Raw genomic sequence first — 19,111 nt, 5'->3', positions numbered from 1 at the left:
ATGAGGTCATGTCCAGTAAATTGATTTAAAAAGCCGTTTGACACGCTAGTGTTATGCCTATGACTACATATCGTGGATACGAAACGCGCCAGGATGCGTGATGTTTTTAACACAATGAAATAAAGTTCATCGCTTTTAACACATGAGAGGACACGGAGTGCATCCCCGACTTTATCTTCAATCTACCATTTATGCCCAAGTTACTTCCCTGCCTACAAGCTCCTTTTATTGCATATGCTGTTTCAGCTTCTCAGTTATTTATCAGGCCCCACTTTGAAGGGGTTGTTCACCTCTGAGTTAAATTTATTATGATGTAGAGAGTGATATTCTGAGACAATTTGCAATTGGTTTCATTTTTTATTATTTGTGGTTTTTGAGTTATTTAGCTTTTTATTCATCAGCTCTCCAGTTTGCAATTCCAGCAATCTGGCTGCTAGGGTCCAGACTACCCTAGCAACCATGCATTGACTTGAATAAGAGACTGGAATATGAATAGGAGAGGTCTGAACAGATGAATAATAAAAAGTAGCAATAACAATGTATTTGTTGCCTTACAGAGCATTTGTTTTTTGATGGGGTCAGCAATCCCCTATCTGAAAGCTAGAAAGAGTTAGAGGAATGGGGCAAATAATTAAAAAAAAAAATATAAAAATAAATAAATAATGAAGACCAGTTGAAAACGTGCTTAGAATTGGCCACTCTATACTATACATGCTAAAAGTTAACTTAAAGGTGAACCACCACTTTAAAGGGAAAAAAATAAGATCTCTTTTTTACTTTCTTTAGTGAAAAAGAAACCTATCTCCAATATACTTTAATTAAAAAAATGTGTACCTTTTTATAAGAAACCTGACTGTATGCAGTGAAATTCCCCCTTCATATCGGTGCCATCTCCAGAACAGCCACTAACCATTCAGATCAAATAAAGTAATAAAAGAACAGATCAGACAATGTTCTGCCCCTGACAGCAATCGTACGAAAGTTATGTCTGACAAAAGCTGGTGACAGTCTCCCACTGATATCGTTAGATCGGCAATACATGCCGAGATATTATCGGTAGCCGACAGAAATTTTCTAACCTGTCAGGTCGTCTGAACGACCGATCGCTATGGCACTAAAAATGTCTTGCCACTCCACACACGGCCCAAAACAGAGATTCCTACGATCAAATTTTTGCATCTATCGCCATCTTTACTTGCTCCAACTAATGTAGATAGGAAACTTCAGAAGTCCCTAACTGCTCTGCAGGGAAACTAATCATACTTTCAAACAGCAGGAGGAGCCCCTCCCACTTTACTTCTCAGAACTTGAGCAGCTTTGTTTGTTTCCCTGTAGAACAGCTGGCAACCATGTAGAGAATCGTATCCATAGCAGTCAGAGCAAGTGAAAGAAGGGGGAATTTGACTGCATACAGTAACGTTACTTATAAAAACGGTACAGATTTATTATTGGGCATAGGTTTCTTTTTCAGTTAATAAAGTAAAAATGGGATTTTATTTTTGCCTTTACATCCTCTGTTTCCAACTCCAGCTGCAGGGACAAAGATCATGGAGCCAGATTTAAACAGATAAACTGGGATTCTTTTTGGAGGATTGTTTTGCTGCAGCCACTGGTTCTGCAGAGTTGGAGAAAGTTTGTATTAAACAATACAAAAACTATAAAATCCACATTAGATTAAATGACAACACAGGACCCAGTGCAGTCTGCATATTCTGATTATTCATCAGTCTTGCTGTATGGGCTTCTGGCATATATTATTGTTTTGATCATTTATGACGATCCCTAAGCTTAACCACCCAATTGAAGCCCAGATCACACTGAGCATGTGCACAGTCTTGGTCTTGCAAAGATGGTTAACAAAGTTACAAGATAGTGACCCCCTGTGGCCAACTTTTTTATGTTTTATCAGGCTTCTGATTCAGTAAGTTCATGTTTATATTTAGTATACAAAATACAGCATTTCTAGCCTTATTCTATTTTAGACTTTAGTTTCCCTTGCCTCTTTTACTGACCTACTGGAAAACTGTGAGACAAATAGAGCAGCTGCTCATCGGGATATCAGTGTAATGTGAACAGAATGAAGTCCTCCTTTCCTGCACACCATGAAATATATTTGCAAAACTTGATGCAACAGGCACAGCAGTTGAAATTAAAATAGACCAGAGAGATGGTTCTTACTTAGAAGTGTTACAATGCACCCCCAGTTGAAGAATTGCAGTTTTCGGAGTTGTCCCCCGTGAAATGCCATAAAATTAAGAGACATGTAAAATGGGATAATAGATGGCACGGCATATGGACCTGGGCAGGCCAGAGAAATGCTCTATGAACTGGACAGCTGGCACATGAACATAAAACACACCTCTATATGTAACAAAGTTCATACATCTGATACAATCTGACTGTATTCAGCCAGTGCTTTCCATGTGATTCATTCATTCAACCAGAAATTCAAGGGCATCAACACTCGTCTCTGAATTATTTCTCCAAACAGTGTCCCCTTTTGAACATGCATATTATTATATCTCTCTGTATTATGATTTTTCTTTAGAGTTGCTTCAGATTTTACAAAAATATTATACACCTTATTAAAAAATAAAAATTTCTAAAACACAAAAAAAACTGTCCAAAAGTTTCTTCATGATGAACCTGCTGGTCTTGTAAGGACCTAAGAAAGGCTGGTGAGATATTCAAGTTATATCAGAAGCTGTTTACAGATATAGGCACAATTACTTACTTTTTTTTTTCAATAAGGTAAGGCATAAAAGTAGGGGATGCACCGAATCCACTATTTTAGGATTCGACTGAATCTTTTGTGAAAGATTTGGCCGAATATCGAACCAAATCAGATTCCTAATTTGCATATGTAAATTAGGGAAAGGAAGGGGAAGAGAACCAGGTGCTAAAGGAGCGGTTAAAACATTTTTGGTTTCCTTGTTTGGGTGATGAAAAAATTACGTGATTTTTTTTGGCCGAATCCGAATCCTGCTGAGAAAGGCCGAATCTTTGCCGAATTCCAAACCGAATGCTGATTTTCGTTGCATCCCTATATAAAAAGAAAGGAGCCCAAGTCCATTCAGTTCTTTTAAATCTGGCGATACCCTGGTTTCGGTCTGTACAGACAGTAATGTTGGATTATGAAGACAATGTCAAATGCAATGGAGAAAACACCGAGGCCAAACTTTGTTGGATCTCCAAATATTAAATTCCATTCATCTGGGGGGGGGAGAAAAGAGTTGTTTTAAAACAGATGCATTTCATACATGTGCACTTACATGGATAACACTGCTGGGAATAGTTTAGAACATAAAGCAATTGCTTAAAGAGGTGGTTCACCCTTAAGTTAACTTTTGGGGGATTATTTATTAAAGCCGAAAATTCTTTGGAGCAGGTACTCAAATAAAGGCTAGGCTGTGGACACAATAAACTATTTCACTTTGATTCAACTGCCTGGTGGAAGATTGCCTTTATTTGAGTGCCTGCTCCCAAGAATTTTCAAATATATGTTTATTTGGTAAACATACGGTAATACAAAATATACTGTAGCATTGATTAGAACAGTCATGAACAAGTTACGTTCGTACAGGTATGGTACAATCAATTAAACAATGCAACATTAACCATATCACACAATGGGGGGTATAGTGGGTGGGGGGGGTAGGTCGAGAAAAGGGCAATCAAGTTAGCTCCAAGGGTAGCGATAGTAGGCATATTGGGCGTCGCGTACCATACGAGAAATACCAGTCAGACTAGATCACAATATGTGCTGTTTATACTCTTGTTCACTTTTAAATAAAATCCAAGACAACCACTGGGCAGAGTACTCCCTAAATTGCTTTTCTGTGCGAGCGGATCGTTCCTCGAATTGTTGAATCTCATTAACTGTATTAATCCAGTCCCTAATTGTCGGTACCTGCTGGGTGTTCCAATGTCTGGGAATCAAGAGTTTGGCTGCGTTCAACAAGTGAGGAAGGGCTGAGTTAGTGAAGTGTAACCTGTCTTCAGAGGACATGTGAAATAGCAAGGTGAATGAGGGATCGTTCAAATCTTTGCCACAAGCAAAACGAGAACACAAGTGGAGCACTTGTTTCCAATATTGTACTATCAGTGGGCAGGACCAGAAGATGTGTAACAGAGTACCAACCTCACCCCTACATCTCCAACAGATGCAGGTAGTATTCGGGAACATTCTGTGCAACCTGGAGGGCGTATAATACCAATTAGTTAGGATTTTGTAATTGAGTTCCTGAATTCTGGTACATCTGGAGCTTCTCATCAAATTGTTTACCATATCTACCGATTCTTCCCCCGTCAATGTTAGATTCAGTTCTCTATTCCACTTCTTAATAAATAATTGCTCCTCTAGCTGACTGTTAACAGTTAAGTTTTTATAGATAGCAGAAAGTGTATGTTTAGGCGGCACACTATTGTGACATAACTTCTCAAAATCTGAGATTTTTCTGCCAAATATTCTGTCCCCTCCTAATTTGTTATAGAAATGCTTAAGTTGGCCGTATTGCAAGTGTTGGAGCGGGGTGAGAGTCCGAAGCCTCTCAATTCTCTCTTTCGAGATGAGTGTACCCTTATCCAGTAAATGTATAATCTGTAAGTGGCCATCCACCAGCCAATGTTTAAATTGGTCTTTATCCATAGCAGGTGGAAAGGCAGGATTGTTAGTAATCGGGGTTAGAGTAGAGGGATATAAAGTAATGCCAAGTTTTTTATCAAGGGCGTCCCAGATCTCCAAGGTATTGGTCAAAAGTGGATGACCCTTAGTCAGAATTCGTCTATTAATTTTAGCAATCCAGGGGAGATGTAAGAGGTGTGTTGAAGTAGCCTGCTGTTCTATTTCGATCCACAACTTGTTATCCAAATGATGAGACCAGTCCAAAATCCTATTCAGAACAGACTCCCAAGAATTTTCGGTCTTGTCCGCTCCCTATGCTGAGGGCTCAGGGCTGTGCACCTGGGCCTCTTCCTTTATGTGTTGAGTAATCACTTACTATTTGGAGATCCCTCTTCAATATTCAGTATATGATTATTTATCAAAAGTCGAATTTTAGAGCTTTGTGAGGTTTGTTAGACCTCAAATAAACTCACAGCTGGAATGGTTTCTAATTCATGCAAAAACTTAAATGGAAAAAACTTGCGTTTTCAAGCGAAATTCATTAAACAACACCCAAACATCATGGAGGCTACAAACATCTTCAAATGGTTTAAGAGCCCTCTGCCATTGACTCCTACATGAGGGGTTTTAGCTGGACCATCTTCAGATTCAAGCCATTTCCAGCTTCGGGGGAATAATAAATCTTGAAAAATTTGGTTGTTTTTTTTTTTTTAAATAAACCCAAACAATTAGTTTTTTGTAAATTTAAGTTTTGAACGAAAAATACCTTAAAAAACTAGAATTTTTCGGGTAAAATACAACTCAACCTTTAATAAATAACCCCCATAGTATGTAATAGAAAGGCCAATTCTAAGCAACTTTTTATTTGGTCTTTGTTATTTATTTTTAATAGTTTTTGTTTTATTATTTCCATTCTTCTACTGACTCTTTCCAGCTTTCAAATAGGCCTCACTGAGCCCATCAAAAAATGCTCTGTAAGGCTACAAATGTATTGTTATTGCTACTTTCTATTACGTATCTTTCTATTCAGGCCTCTCCTATTCATATTCCAGTCTCTTATTCAAATCAGTGCATGGTTGCTAGGGTTATTTGCATCCTAGCAACTTGACTGCTGAAATCGCAAACTGGAGAACCGCTGAATAAAAATCTAAACTCAAAAACTATAAATAATAGAACGTGAAAAACAAATGCAATTTGTCTCAGAATATCACTTTCTACATCATACTGAAGGTTAATTTACAGATGAACAGACCCTCACAATTGTCTCACTTTAACTGCAAAAAAAACTTTATATTAAATATTTACATTAAATGATCAAATTGTTTTATCTCTGTTTTCTGTTTTTATACTGCCAATATCATGAATGTGTAAGAAGATTGCCCCCAGCTATTCTGTATAGGTGGCTGGACAGAAGGGCAAAAAAAAATATGAATTACGGATATTCTTCTGAAACTTATCTGCACAGTTTTATTACGCAGTGTGACTGGAGGGAGAGAACTGAGCAAAGAAGTGTCAGGAGATGCTTCCTGCTGCCATAATTGAAACTTTTGCTGTTCTGTCTGGCAGACAAAAGTTAGGTGGTCTCTTGTTACACACTTATGATATTGGCAGTGTACAAACTGATAATCATGAAAACAAAAAGAAAAAAAGGAATTAATGTATAGTGAAAATGTGCTCCAAAGAACAAATTGAGCAATTTATAATGCCAGTTTTAAATACATAAGGAAACCCACTTCTGTATTTTCATTAAGGTGGCCATACACTGTAAAGGTGGCTATACACAGGTAGATATAAGCAGCCAATTCAGGTCATTTGACTGATATGGCAGCTTATCTGCCTGTGTATGGGGCCCTCCGATAGGCCTCCCTGATCAATATCTGGCCAGAAATCAGGCAGATCTCGATCAGACAGGCTTGATTTTTCCTGTTATATAGAGGATGGCATCGGCTCATTGATGCGGCCCTCGCTCCAACTTTTTGTATCGCCTTAATACCCCCCTAGGGCCAATCAATTGCATTACCACAATATTGCGCACCCAAGGTGGGCCTGTCGGAGGAAAGATTCACTCAATTGGAGACCCCGCCAAACGGGAAACTCTTACGGTGTATGGCCACCTTATGATTCACTCATTTGGCGAGGTCGAAGCGAGGAATGGTTTAAGCCTTGCTCTTACTTACCATTGTTATAAGACTGGATAAACATTTGGACGATGCTCAAGCTCCCTCCAGTGAAGTCAAGCAGCACATTCCCAATACTCCATCCCTCTGTGCTCTTCCGATGGAAATTCATGTAAGCCTTAGATGCAAATCAATATTCTCATTAAGCAACAATGACACACAGTATCTAAAATAAATGTACAAATATATACCTATGGCACTTCTCCTGAGCTTCAAATTATTATTATTAGAATAAACAACCTTATAATACACTAAAGATTCACCAAGAAAGATAGATAATAATGTCATGTTTCATACTCACATTATGATAAAAATAAATAGATATAATATACTGGATGTTGAACATGGATACAGGAAAGAAATATGATATACTATACAATCAATAAAGACATTGAGACCTGCTCATTGCTCACAATTTGCTAGAACTTAAAGGATACAATATATATATTTAGTAGGGATCTATATGCGTCTCAAGTTTGAATATGTAATAATGATATACAATCAATGACGACACTGAACATTCAGGAATAAATTTGGGCAGATAGGGGAATTGTATGAGCCCCTGGGGGCCAAACTCATGGTGCGTATCACATACATAGAGAATGTTACCTGAGGGAAGTATTTAGTGAGGGTGATGGCCAACTTAATGTATGAGAAGCAGAACAAGAACTGGAGCCAGGTAATCTTGTCAGCTACTGCCACAAAGAGCACCGAGAAGGCAAAGAGCCAGGCGATGATGAGGAGGCAGATGGCCACTTTAGAGACAGTCTGTGAGCCCCTCTGTGAAAACAAATACAGTTCACTGAATGAAAAAAATGAACACACTCAATAACTAATTTTATTTTACATAATTAAGTCAAGGGAAAGTTGGTTTTGAAGTACACAGGGGCTGATTCTAATGCAGAGTGGAAGGTTCTGGGATCTGTAGTTCACCAACATCTGGAGGGCAACGGATTGCTCATCTCTGCCTTAAATGAGAACTAAAGCTGAACTAAAGAAGTAGGCTAAAAATGTTGTACATTATGTTTTGGGCTTCTGTACCGGCCCAAGGCAACCACAGCCCTTTAGCAGTAAAGATCTGTGTCTCTGAACATGCAATAAATTCAGTATATAAAATGGCATTTTTAGCTACATTTTTAAGGTTTAGTTCTCCTGTAAAGGGCCATTGAAGCCACATAGGACAGAGTGAAGAATTGCAACACCCTCTATAATGTGATAGGACTAAACTTTTTAGTTGCACAGAATGTCTAATCTACAGTAGGGATGCACTGAATCCACTATTTTAGGAGTCAGCCCTAATTCGTATATGTCAATTATGGAAAGGAGGGGGAAAGAGAACCGTGTGCTGCAGGTGCAGTTAAAACATTTTTGGTTTCCTTGTTTGTGTGATGAAAAGTCACTTGTGGATTCGGATTTGGTTCGACCAGGCACTTGGATTCAGCCAAATCTGAATCCTGCTGAAAAAGGCAGAATCTTGACAGAATCTCGAACCGAATCCTGGATTCAATGCATCCCTAGTATACAGCACCCACATAAAAACACCTAATTGCAGGCATGGTTTATACTTCATTTTTGGGTTTCTCTTTAACCTGCACAACAGGTTTCGTTATATGGCAACATGAGAGGCACAGATCAAAATGCCAGATCATTGTTCTAAAAGGGTGACACAAACTTATTGTACCCCAATACTGGATTCAGTGGAATCCCTGATACAGAGTTTGATAAAGTCAAGGAGAGTCAGACAGGGCTGGCTTTAAAGAGATTGTTCACCTTTAAATTAACTTTTAGTATGATGTAGGGAGTGATATTCTGAGACAATTTGCAGTTGGTTTTCATTTTTTATTTGTGGTTTTTGAGTTATTTAGCTTTTTATTTAGCAGCTCTCCAGTTTGCAATTTCTGTAATCCGGTTGCTAGGGTCCAAATTACCCAAGCAACCATGCATTGATTTAAATAAGATACTGGAATTTAAATAGGAGAGGGTCTGAATAGAAAGGGGAGTAATAAAAAGTAGCAATAAGAATACATTTGTAGCCTTACAGGGCATTTGTTTTAAGATGGGGTCAGTGACCCCTATTTGAAAGCTGGAAAGAGTCAGAAGTAAAAGGTAAATAAATAAAAATACTATAAAAAAAATACATTAAGACCAAATGAAAACTTGGCCATTCCAGAACATACTAAAAGTTAACTTAAAGGTGAACCACGCCTACAGTATAAATCGCAGGATTTGGCCAAATCCAAAAATGCTGTGATGCAACCATAATTTTATTTATTTTTTAATTAAACTTTTATCTCATCAACCTTGAGAAGTCAAAACCACCATTTAATGAATCACTGGTCTTTGTTTTGTACTTCTGGTTTAGCCTACAGCTTTAGGCCAAAGACACATGGGGCGTTTTGCCCCTCAAAGCAGGCTGGAGTTTCCTTATTAAGCCACTTTGGAATACTTTGACAACATTTTGCTTCCACTTTTCTAAGTAGTTTGAAGTCACCTCATGAGGAAACTTTGGGCTACTTTTGAAGGCGACAAATGTACTGTGTGCCATTGCCCTTAGCCTTACCTTAGCAGCCATTGTCTCATTGGCAGGCTTGTTACAAGCTCCTTATCACCTCCCAGGTACAAAAAGCCAGGAGGGCATATGGCTGACTGTTAAAGGGCATCACATGTGCCTTTATTGGGGTGGTCGTCTGCAAGAAGCAGTTAATGGTTTGTACAAACGGAGTGATACCATCTTGCTTAATGCTCCATAGACTTTAGCACAACAGTACCATGATGATGTGATACTTAGAGGCCCATTTATCAAAAGACAAATTTTGAATTCATGTGCATTTTTTTTCAATTCAAATATACTTACGATTTGACTGGGAGGTTATTTAAGAAAAAATTAGAATGTCTAATATTCTATCAAATGGTTCAGACCAAAAATTCTAAACCTATTCGATTCGTAGAAATCAAGTTTTTCTCAGATAAAAACTTGAATGTCAGGAAGGCTATTAACATCTCCAAATGGCTCAATGGACCTCTGCCATTGACTTGGCAGGTTTTAGGTGGCGAATATTAGAATTAGGAATGTTTCCATGGTCTAGGTTTGATAAATCTCACATTCTAATTTACATTCGAATTGGGGGATTAAAATTTGAATTTACATTGCAACCCCCTTACACTACAGAAAATGAAACATATAGTGGTCAGTGTGATATTCTATTTTACTGCTATTGGCTAAGTGAAAAATATGGCACAGTGGATGGTCTTGTGTGTAAATATGTAGTCAATGAACAATTCACACAATAATACATGACCACATACTTATACTGGATATTTATCATTAAAACATGTTTAGAAGCAATTAGGCTCTCTGGCCCGAGAGATGTAACTTACCTCATACATACAGCACTGGAAAATTGTAATGGCTGTAAGTGCAACTGCGTGCAGACTGAAGAAAACATCATTGGCCTCCACAGGAAATACACCGTTGGGGTACACCACAAGAAACTGCTCCTGTTGCAGGTAATGGTATTATTGCACAGCCATTGGAGATGATAAAATACAGGATAATGCAGTGCAATTAATCCAGTGCTAAAATGAACACTATCATTACATTCTTTTAGAAAAGGAATAACTGTATATAAAAAGGTGAATTCAGGGATGCTTGGAGTTGGGAAAGAGGGAACCACCAGAACATGCAGGATCTCTCGCCATCATCAGAATGCTAGGCGTTATAGCATTCCTGCTCTACATACTGTTGAAGTTAAATCCTTCGACTTTGAATATCGAAGGATGTAGCGCTAATCGTTCGATCGAAGGATCCAACGAAAAATCGTTTGATTGAATGATTAAATCCTTCGTATTGTTTAATTCGAAGGATTTTAATCCATCGATCGAACGATTTTTGTTCGACCAAAAAAAGATAGCTAAGACTATGGGGACCTTCCCCATAGGCTAACATTGACTTCGGTAGCTTTTAGGTGGCGAACTAGGGGGTCAAATTTTTTTTTTTTAAAGAGACAGTACTTCGACTATCGAATGGTCGAATAGTCGAACGATTTTTAGTTTGAATCGTTCGATTCGAAGTCATAGTCGAAGGTCGAAGGAGCCCATTCGATGGTCGAAGTAGCCAAAAAAAACATTCGAAATTCGAAGCTTTTTTTCCTCTATTTCTTCACTCTAGCTAAGTAAATGGGCCCCTATATGTATGATACAACATTATACGGCCTGATAAAAAAAATTTACATTTAGGAGGACATGCTTTGCTGGAGGACACGTGCTAACTGTACAAAGCACATTTACTCTGTTGTATGGTGCAAAGTGTTGAAATTGAATGTGTGCAGTCGTATATTATTGTATTTTTTCCTTGTATATTATTACCTGGTGCTGATCCCAAGCCAATTACAGAAAAGGGAGAGACACTCTGTAATGTGCAGCCAATCTTTCTATATCAGGGTCTCATTTTACCTAAATAACAAATGAATCATTGCCCATAATTTAATGCCATTTATATGAATAGCAAAAATACTAAATCTCAAGATAGATTTTTTCAGTATGTAGGTTTTTTTCAACATTTTGGAACCCATGTTTTCAAGGGATACCTGGTGCCTCAATTAAACTGACTGAATTTCGTATGTACTGAAGCTTCACCGAGGTCACTGAGACAGTGTACAGAATTCAAATAGGATTCGGACACTGTCAGAAGTAGGAGAGATACACCGGGGTGCAACGGCCTGCTCTCAGGAGAACATTTTACCCAAGTTTCTCTATTAGCTAATATCTCACCTATACCCAAACACCCATCTGAACTGACAGAATGCCAGAACTTCAGACCCATATCAGTTTTAAATATCGATATTAAACTCCTAGCAACAATTTTGACTACTAGATTGGGTCCTATTATGCCTTACTTAATTCATAATGACCAGGTGGGGTCTGTACGGGGCCGCCAGGCATCAGATGCAGTACAGAGGCTTATACTATTAACATCTCGAGCCAAGTCGACATTACAACCAGCTATGATCCTTAAGCTAGATTTCAGGAAAGCGTTCGATGCGATTTCTTGGGCCTTCCTTAGGTCCTCCCTGCTCGATAGAGGCTTCGGCCACACATTTCTTACTTGGCTGACAGCCCAGTACAAGACCCCTACCGCTCAAGTTTGTATAGGTCATAATATGTCAGAGTCTTTCCCAATTGCAAGGGGCACTAGACAAGGCTGCCCCTTATCTCCATTATTGTTTAACATAGCTATTGAGCCTTTGGCAGATATGATTAGGGCTAGCCCAGATGTCAGAGGCCTCAAAATCAATGATAGACAACACAAGATTAGCCTTTTCGCTGATGACGTGACTCTCTTTCTGACACAACCCATGACTTCCCCGCCTAACTTGTATAACATCTTGACTAAATTTGGGAATCTCTCAGGATTAGTTATCAATCCAGAAAAGACAGAGGCTCTTAATATAGGTCTTCCTCAAGATGTAGCCAAATTGCTCACCCTTAACTTTACATTTCAGTGGCAGAAAACGTTGTTCCCCTTTCTTGGCATCCATTTGACTGCTAGCTATGACACATTATATAATATAAATTACTCCAACATATATCACAAGCTGGGTAAATGCCTAGAGGACTGGAGCAAATACCATATCTCGTGGATAGGCCGCATTTGGGCTGTCAAGATGACGTTATTTAAAGTACTTCCCCTTTCACTTAACCTTTATGATTAGAAAAAATTCTAAACTAAGCTACTCAAATTTATCTGGAATAAAAAAATCCCCAGGGTGAATAGAAATATATTATATACAGTAGATCTTTCTCTAATGGAGGCTTAGGTTTGCCTAATCTCAGAAACTACTACTGGGTGGCACAGCTGTGCCAGCTTCCGTCCTTACATTGTACCTTAGACCCTCCTCAGTGGGTTGCAATTGAGAATGCTTTTGTTGCTCCATATGATGCCTCAACATTCCTCTGGTTACCCAAGAAAGTCCGACCTAAAATTATGAGCCCTTGTTTAGCCCATTCCCTACACTTATGGAATAGAATTTCTTGTAAGTATCCACTCATTACTTCACACACTTCAGTTGCGCCTCTCCTTGGCAATCCGGCTTTTCCGGCAGGATTACAGAAACACCTATATCAATGGTGGCTACAAAATGGACCGATATCTGTGAAATCCCTACTAACCTCAAGAGGTCCCTACACTATTCAATATCTGTTAGATCATTACCAACTCCCGGATTCAGAGAGATTTCGAGCCTATCAGGTTACACATTTTGTACAGGGCTATTGGAATGCTACCAAATCCAATGACACATCTAGCTCGTTCTATAAACGATGGTGCAGCTCCTAAGGGTGTAGCTCCTAAAGGAGCTATCTCAATTTTATAACTACAATTCAACACCCCAGCTCAATTATTAGATTTACCATATATTACCAAATGGCAAATGGATATAGGGAGATCATTACCTGAAAAGGATTGGTTAAAACTTTGGGGACAAAGTTCTATTAACACGGTTATGCTGGAAGCGGGTTACAAGATATTATTCCGATGGTATTTAACCCCAGCAAGATTAGCTTAGTTTTATCCAGATGTTAACAATACATGTTTTAGGGGTTGTTCTGCGACAGGATCAATGTTTTATATTTGGTGGACGTGTCCCATAGCTGTGAGATTCTGGATAAGGATCTATACCCTTATCTTTTTTGTATTACATGTCAATTTGAGGAGAGATCCATACGTTGCTCTGTTTGGGCGCAGTACCTAGCGATGTCCCCAGGAAACAGGTCCGCTTACTTAACCATATTTTCTTAGCTGCCAGAGCGTGGAAGTCACCTCATTTGCAGTATAACATGGTAAAAACTAAATTAGATTGGATTCTTGTTAATGAAAAGCTAACCAGTATTCACCTTGATAAATGCCAGATTATTACAGACATATGGCAACCCTGGATAGATTACAGATTCCAAGGCACTTTACCGGTATCTATGCTCTCATTGTAAGATTCCCCACAAACAGTCCTTTTCAGCACAGGCTCCCTTTAAAATAAGGACTAGGTTTGCTTGACAAGGTACAATTTTGCAGAAGTTGGTCACAGTTGTAATACTAGTATTTTGATCCTGTTCAATGTTTTATATAAGGTAACTTACATTTGGTATACATTACTTTTCAATATATTCGTGATGAATATTTGGTCTACTTTACTTTCTTTATCTTTTTTTTCTTCTCTCTTTCTTTTACTATTTGCCTTTTCTTTTTCATTTCCCTTTTATATACAATGATGTTGTGTACTGTTTCCAACACAAAGTGAAGGACAGACAAACAATCTTTATTACTCGTATGTTATACTTACAGAATCCTTTATTGTGTGTACTTGTAAAATATCATTCCTATTGATATATATGGTATATTGCTTTGCAAGAAAATAAAAATATTGAAACAGACATACAACGGCTCTACACCATGCAATAGCTCTACTATTGCTACCGTCTACTACTAAAAATGAAAGAAAAGATCAAAGTGTTTGCTCTAACTAACCACACCAGTGCATGTTGAGTCCTAGGACTATAGCATTAGCATTTAAAAACAGCCAGATGCAAGTGCAAGAGCACTAAGGGGCACAAACCCCTTTTAGAAAGCACTTGTGTCAAGGATCTGGCTGCACTCTGCACCTCTACTGGGAAAAACTCTGGCAGAGGGGCAGAAAATAGTGCTAGCAGGTACAAGGCAGCCATGTCTTTATTGCACAAGTACAGATATGTACAGGCCACCATTGCAGCCTGTGCTCACTGAATAGAGGGTTACAGAAATGCTGAACGCAAACATGCTGTACATTTCGGGCAAACTCAGGTATCTGCACTCTATTTTTCAGTGCAGAGACCTGCAGCCATTTTGCATTGTGCAAGGCAGGGCATCAAGTGCAAAAAACATGTCATATTTAGACCATTTTTTTCACCCTGCTCTGAAAGTAGTACAGATATTCTCATTCATTTTTGTAAAATATGTTAAACATACCTTTACATAAGGTATCCAGAAGAGTCCGAGATTGAAAACACCGTATGCTATATGGCCCGTTAGATTTAGAGCCAAAAAATCAAAACTCAGCCCCACAACACTGTTGGTATGAGAATACAGACGGATTAGTGTTTTTACTATAATAAACAATGAGGGCTGTTCAACTATTACCTATGAAAGGTAGACTTTATTACGTTACATTATATTTATTTTTTATGTTAATTGTAAGCAAATTACAAAAAGTATAAAGCTGTGTTATATGTGAGTCCATACCTTAACAACCACGGTGTCTGCATTAAAATGCTGTGACTTATTAGGTTCTTTAGGTTAAAAACTACAACCAAAGTTAATTGACAGTTTGTTACCTTTTTCTCTTCCAGTTTTCAAAGACTTGAGGGTAGAATGACACAGACCAGGCCACAAAATAGATCCAGCCAATGATCTGTTGTAGTATTTCCACACTGTAGCTGTGAATGACCTGGAAGCGGATTCTTGGCCTAAAACCCAAAAAAAGTTGCATCTTAACACATTACTAGAGAATTTCTGACTCCAGAACAATTATTTTAGCTAGAAAAAAATAAGAGGGGAGAGCAGAATGCTGCAAACTTGCAAAAAGGGTCAAGGGAAGACAAATTAGATGGAGAAAAGAAAGAAGAGACCAGGGAGAGGGGAAAAAAGCCAGAAAAGAAAGATCATACAGTTGTCTTTCAATTCTTCATAATACATGTAATTCTTGTCACTCTTCTCTTTTTAACATTAAGATTTGTTATTTACAGCATTCGTGTTAAAATGTATTTTTCAGCGACAATATAAAGAAAATGTTTTTTAGTCTGTAATGCTATCCTGGGAAACTTTCCAATGTAAGGAGAACAAGGGATCTTCACTTAAATGTAATGCAATTCTGAAACCCTTTCCTGCAAAAAATCTAAACTAGAAAAGTTTTTGTTTCTCACCCAATTCTGTGGGAAACATTACTCTGCAAGTAGGCTGTAACCTGTCCTACATGAACTGCTTCTGCTGTGAACTCAGAATCATGGGTATTTGCTGGTAAGAAAATCTAGGTGCAAAGAAAGACAGTTATTACAGTCAGCCAGTAACATGTGAAAATATGTTAATATGTGAATTCATCACTCCTGAGAAGCATTTACAATAGGGATGCACAGAATCAGCTATTTTTGGGATTTGGCCAAATCTTTCATGAAAGATTTGGCTGAATACCAACTGAATCTGAACCCTAATTTGCATATTGAAATAAGGTTCAGGGAAGAGAAAAAGTCACACGCTATTAAGGATTCGGTTTGGCCATGAGCTTGGCCAATGAGCTAGTAATGTTAGACTTCTGTGTGTAAGCTCGCCCCAAGAAACTTATCTTGTCTAGATCCAAATTAAAAAAAAAAAAAAAGTCTCCCTTTTAGGAGTCATATATAAAATCCCAGGAAGGGCCACAGTTGTCCCACAGACATTGCACTGGACAAGCATGGCCTCATATTTCAGCTCATGTGAGAGATTCTGATCTTGCCAAAATCTTGCATAAAAAACATCACCAGTAACATTTTGCATTCTTCAGGCACTGTGTAACTTACTCGATCTGGAAGTTGAACAATGGTCTTGTTGGTTGAGGAATAAGTAATGTTTAGGAAAAACACAGCAGATTCATTTATTGGAAAGCTATGAAATGAAAGAAAACAAAATAAGTATTAACAGAATAGAATAATTACTTACTTTAGACCAGTAATGACCAACCTTTAGCCCTCTAGGTTCTGTGAAATACCAATCCCTAGCCCTTGGGTGCGTTATCCAAAAAGCTCAGAATTACGGAAAGGCCGTCTCCCATAGACTCCATTTTATCCAAATAATCCAAATTTTTAAAAATGATTTCCCTTTTCTCTGTAATAATAATAAAACAGTACCTTGTAATTGGTCCAAACAAGATACAAGTAATACTTAATAGAGACAAACCAGCCTATTGGCTTTATTTAACGGTCACATGATTTTCTAGTAGACTTAGGTATGAAGATTTAAATTATGGAAAGATACCTTATCCAAAAACCCCAGGTCCTGAGCATTCTGGATAACAGGTCCCATACCTGTATATCATTCAGTATGTTATCATTCAGAATCAGGTATCATTATACCATACAGAGTCACGCTTCACTAATCAGCCTTTTAGAATAAGCAGTTTGAAGCCAGCTATTGAATTAGCATTATAGAAGCAGGTAGCACAACATTATTCAGATCCAGCCACATCTTTAATACTTGTAACCAGATATGCCTACACCATTTACATTCAGGAAACACCTGACACTGTTGTTTATTTCTTTTGTTGCTGGAATTTGCTCTTTTCCAGGAACAGCATTGCACCGTGCAAGAAAATTAAATATGCGATGGCAAATAATCTTTATGCCAAAACATTCTGTTCTACAAACATTTCACTGAACATATGATTGGGGAAAAAAAAAAAAAAAGATAAATCTAAGTAAAGACCAGTGACGTGATATTAGACTACTTACTTGACAGTGATACTTATATTTTTAAAGCTGCCATTTTGAAGGGCAACTACTTCTGGAATGGAAACTGCAAAATCGGGTGATGAGGAAGCCGCATCTGTGGAAATAAAAGAAATTAAACAAGATTTTCTCAAATATCTCAAGGGGGGGGGGGGCTGTGGCAGCTGCAGCGGCTGATGATATGAAATATTTCAGATATACTTACCACAAAGCAGCAGTAAGCTGAGGAAGTTACATAAAATGGAAGCAGCTGGTTTCTTTGTCTGCAGTATTCTCATTGTCGCAACGCTTCTTAGGAGCTGAACAAAATTAGTATGAAAAAGGTCCTTAAATAGTGTTACTAAAAATAAACTTACATAGAATTAGTTGCTTGTGACACAGTGTGTGTGCGTATCTCATGAATGTGACTCATTTGCATCAAAAAATTGCCTGTAACGTACATAATTAACTATTGTTCCAAGATCGAATGCTGTTCTCCAACACTGCTAGTTCTGTAGCTCCCAGCATTCTCAGCTGTTTGTATACAGGTATGGGATTCATTATCCGGAAACCAGTTATCCAGAAAGCTCCGAATGACAGAAAAGGCCATCTCCCATAAACTCCATTTTATCCAAATCAATCACATTTTTTAAAAATGATTTCCTTTTTTCATTGTAATCATAAAACAGTAGCTTGTACTTGATCCCAACTAAGATATAATTAATCCTTATTGAAGGCAAAACAATACTATTGGGTTTATTTAAAGTTTATATGATTTTCTAGTAGACTTAAGGTATGAAAACTCAAATTACAGAAAGATCCGTTATCCGGAAAACCCCAGGTCCCGAGCATTCTGGATAACGGGTCCATACCTGTACTATGTGCACATCCCAACTGTGCATACAAAATGCAGAACTGACAATAATGGAACCCAGGCAGGAGAATGGAGGCCCCTTATCTGGAAAACCCCAGGTACCAAGTATTCTGGATAACAGGTCCCATACCTGTACCATATTCCTTTACAAATGAAAAAGATGTTGCTTTAATTTAAGCAGCAGGAATCATGTGTATCGTCTTTGGGAGGGGTTTGTCTACACAAAATAGATGAATCTATACCATAACCCACCATCAATATATATATATTTTTTTTTCTTCTACTTACTGATTCCTTTTCTCTTTAGTCAGTTTAGTCAACTATTCAACACAGAAATTCTTTCCACCAGCAGATAGATCACCTTTGATGAATACAAAAAGAATTGATTAAATGAAATTCAAACATAGTTGCAGTTATGGCTCACTGTGCAGTGCTTCTCATACTTATTGCATACATACTCATGACCCATGTGCTTTGCAGGTGTGCATGCTGCAGGTTCATGGTGGCCTTGCAATTAATGCGTTGACTCTTCATAATATTGCGCACAAACTGGCCACACAGACAGGAGGTAACTGCATGTGACAAACACAGTCATTCAGCAGTTATCTCTGTTTAACTATGCTCAGTATATGCTCCCCCGAACCATTTATGATGTTGTGAATAGACAATTTAATAAACAAGAGCACATGCAAATTAGCATTTGGATTTGGTTCGGTATTCGTGTGAATCTTTCAATAAGGATTCGGCCGAATCCCAAATAGTGGATTCGGTGCATCCCTATTTAGAAGTCACCTCAGAGTTCCATGACCATATAAGCAGGAAGCACTGTTTATGTGAAGATCTTTTAAATGATATTCATGGCTCTTGTGTATTACAACTTTATACACAGGGCTTAGAGAAGTCATCAGTTATAAGCTCTGTTGTCACTAGTCCAGGTCTGGACTAGGAATCAAA

At 38.1% G+C, this 19,111-nt stretch overlaps 1 protein-coding gene across 1 annotated transcript in view; it reads right to left on the bottom strand.

The window, feature by feature from the left end:
* Positions 1-637: 637 nt before the first annotated feature.
* ctns.L (cystinosin, lysosomal cystine transporter L homeolog) overlaps positions 638-19,111 on the bottom strand; it is a 20,830-nt gene continuing 2,356 nt past the window's right edge. Inside the window, 11 exon segments of the mRNA NM_001091417.1 lie at positions 638-3,213; positions 6,802-6,919; positions 7,411-7,581; positions 10,180-10,299; positions 14,798-14,897; positions 15,163-15,294; positions 15,751-15,854; positions 16,381-16,465; positions 17,308-17,401; positions 17,510-17,603; positions 18,446-18,518. Coding sequence (NP_001084886.1) covers positions 3,083-3,213; positions 6,802-6,919; positions 7,411-7,581; positions 10,180-10,299; positions 14,798-14,897; positions 15,163-15,294; positions 15,751-15,854; positions 16,381-16,465; positions 17,308-17,401; positions 17,510-17,582 — 1,128 coding nt within the window. The 5' untranslated portion in view covers positions 17,583-17,603; positions 18,446-18,518 and the 3' untranslated portion in view covers positions 638-3,082.

The sequence above is a fragment of the Xenopus laevis genome, chromosome 2L (genome assembly GCF_017654675.1).
Source record: "Xenopus laevis strain J_2021 chromosome 2L, Xenopus_laevis_v10.1, whole genome shotgun sequence".
Lineage (NCBI taxonomy): Eukaryota > Metazoa > Chordata > Amphibia > Anura > Pipidae > Xenopus > Xenopus laevis.
Note: the sequence above shows the minus strand (reverse complement) of the source record. Positions and strands in the feature narration are given on the sequence as shown.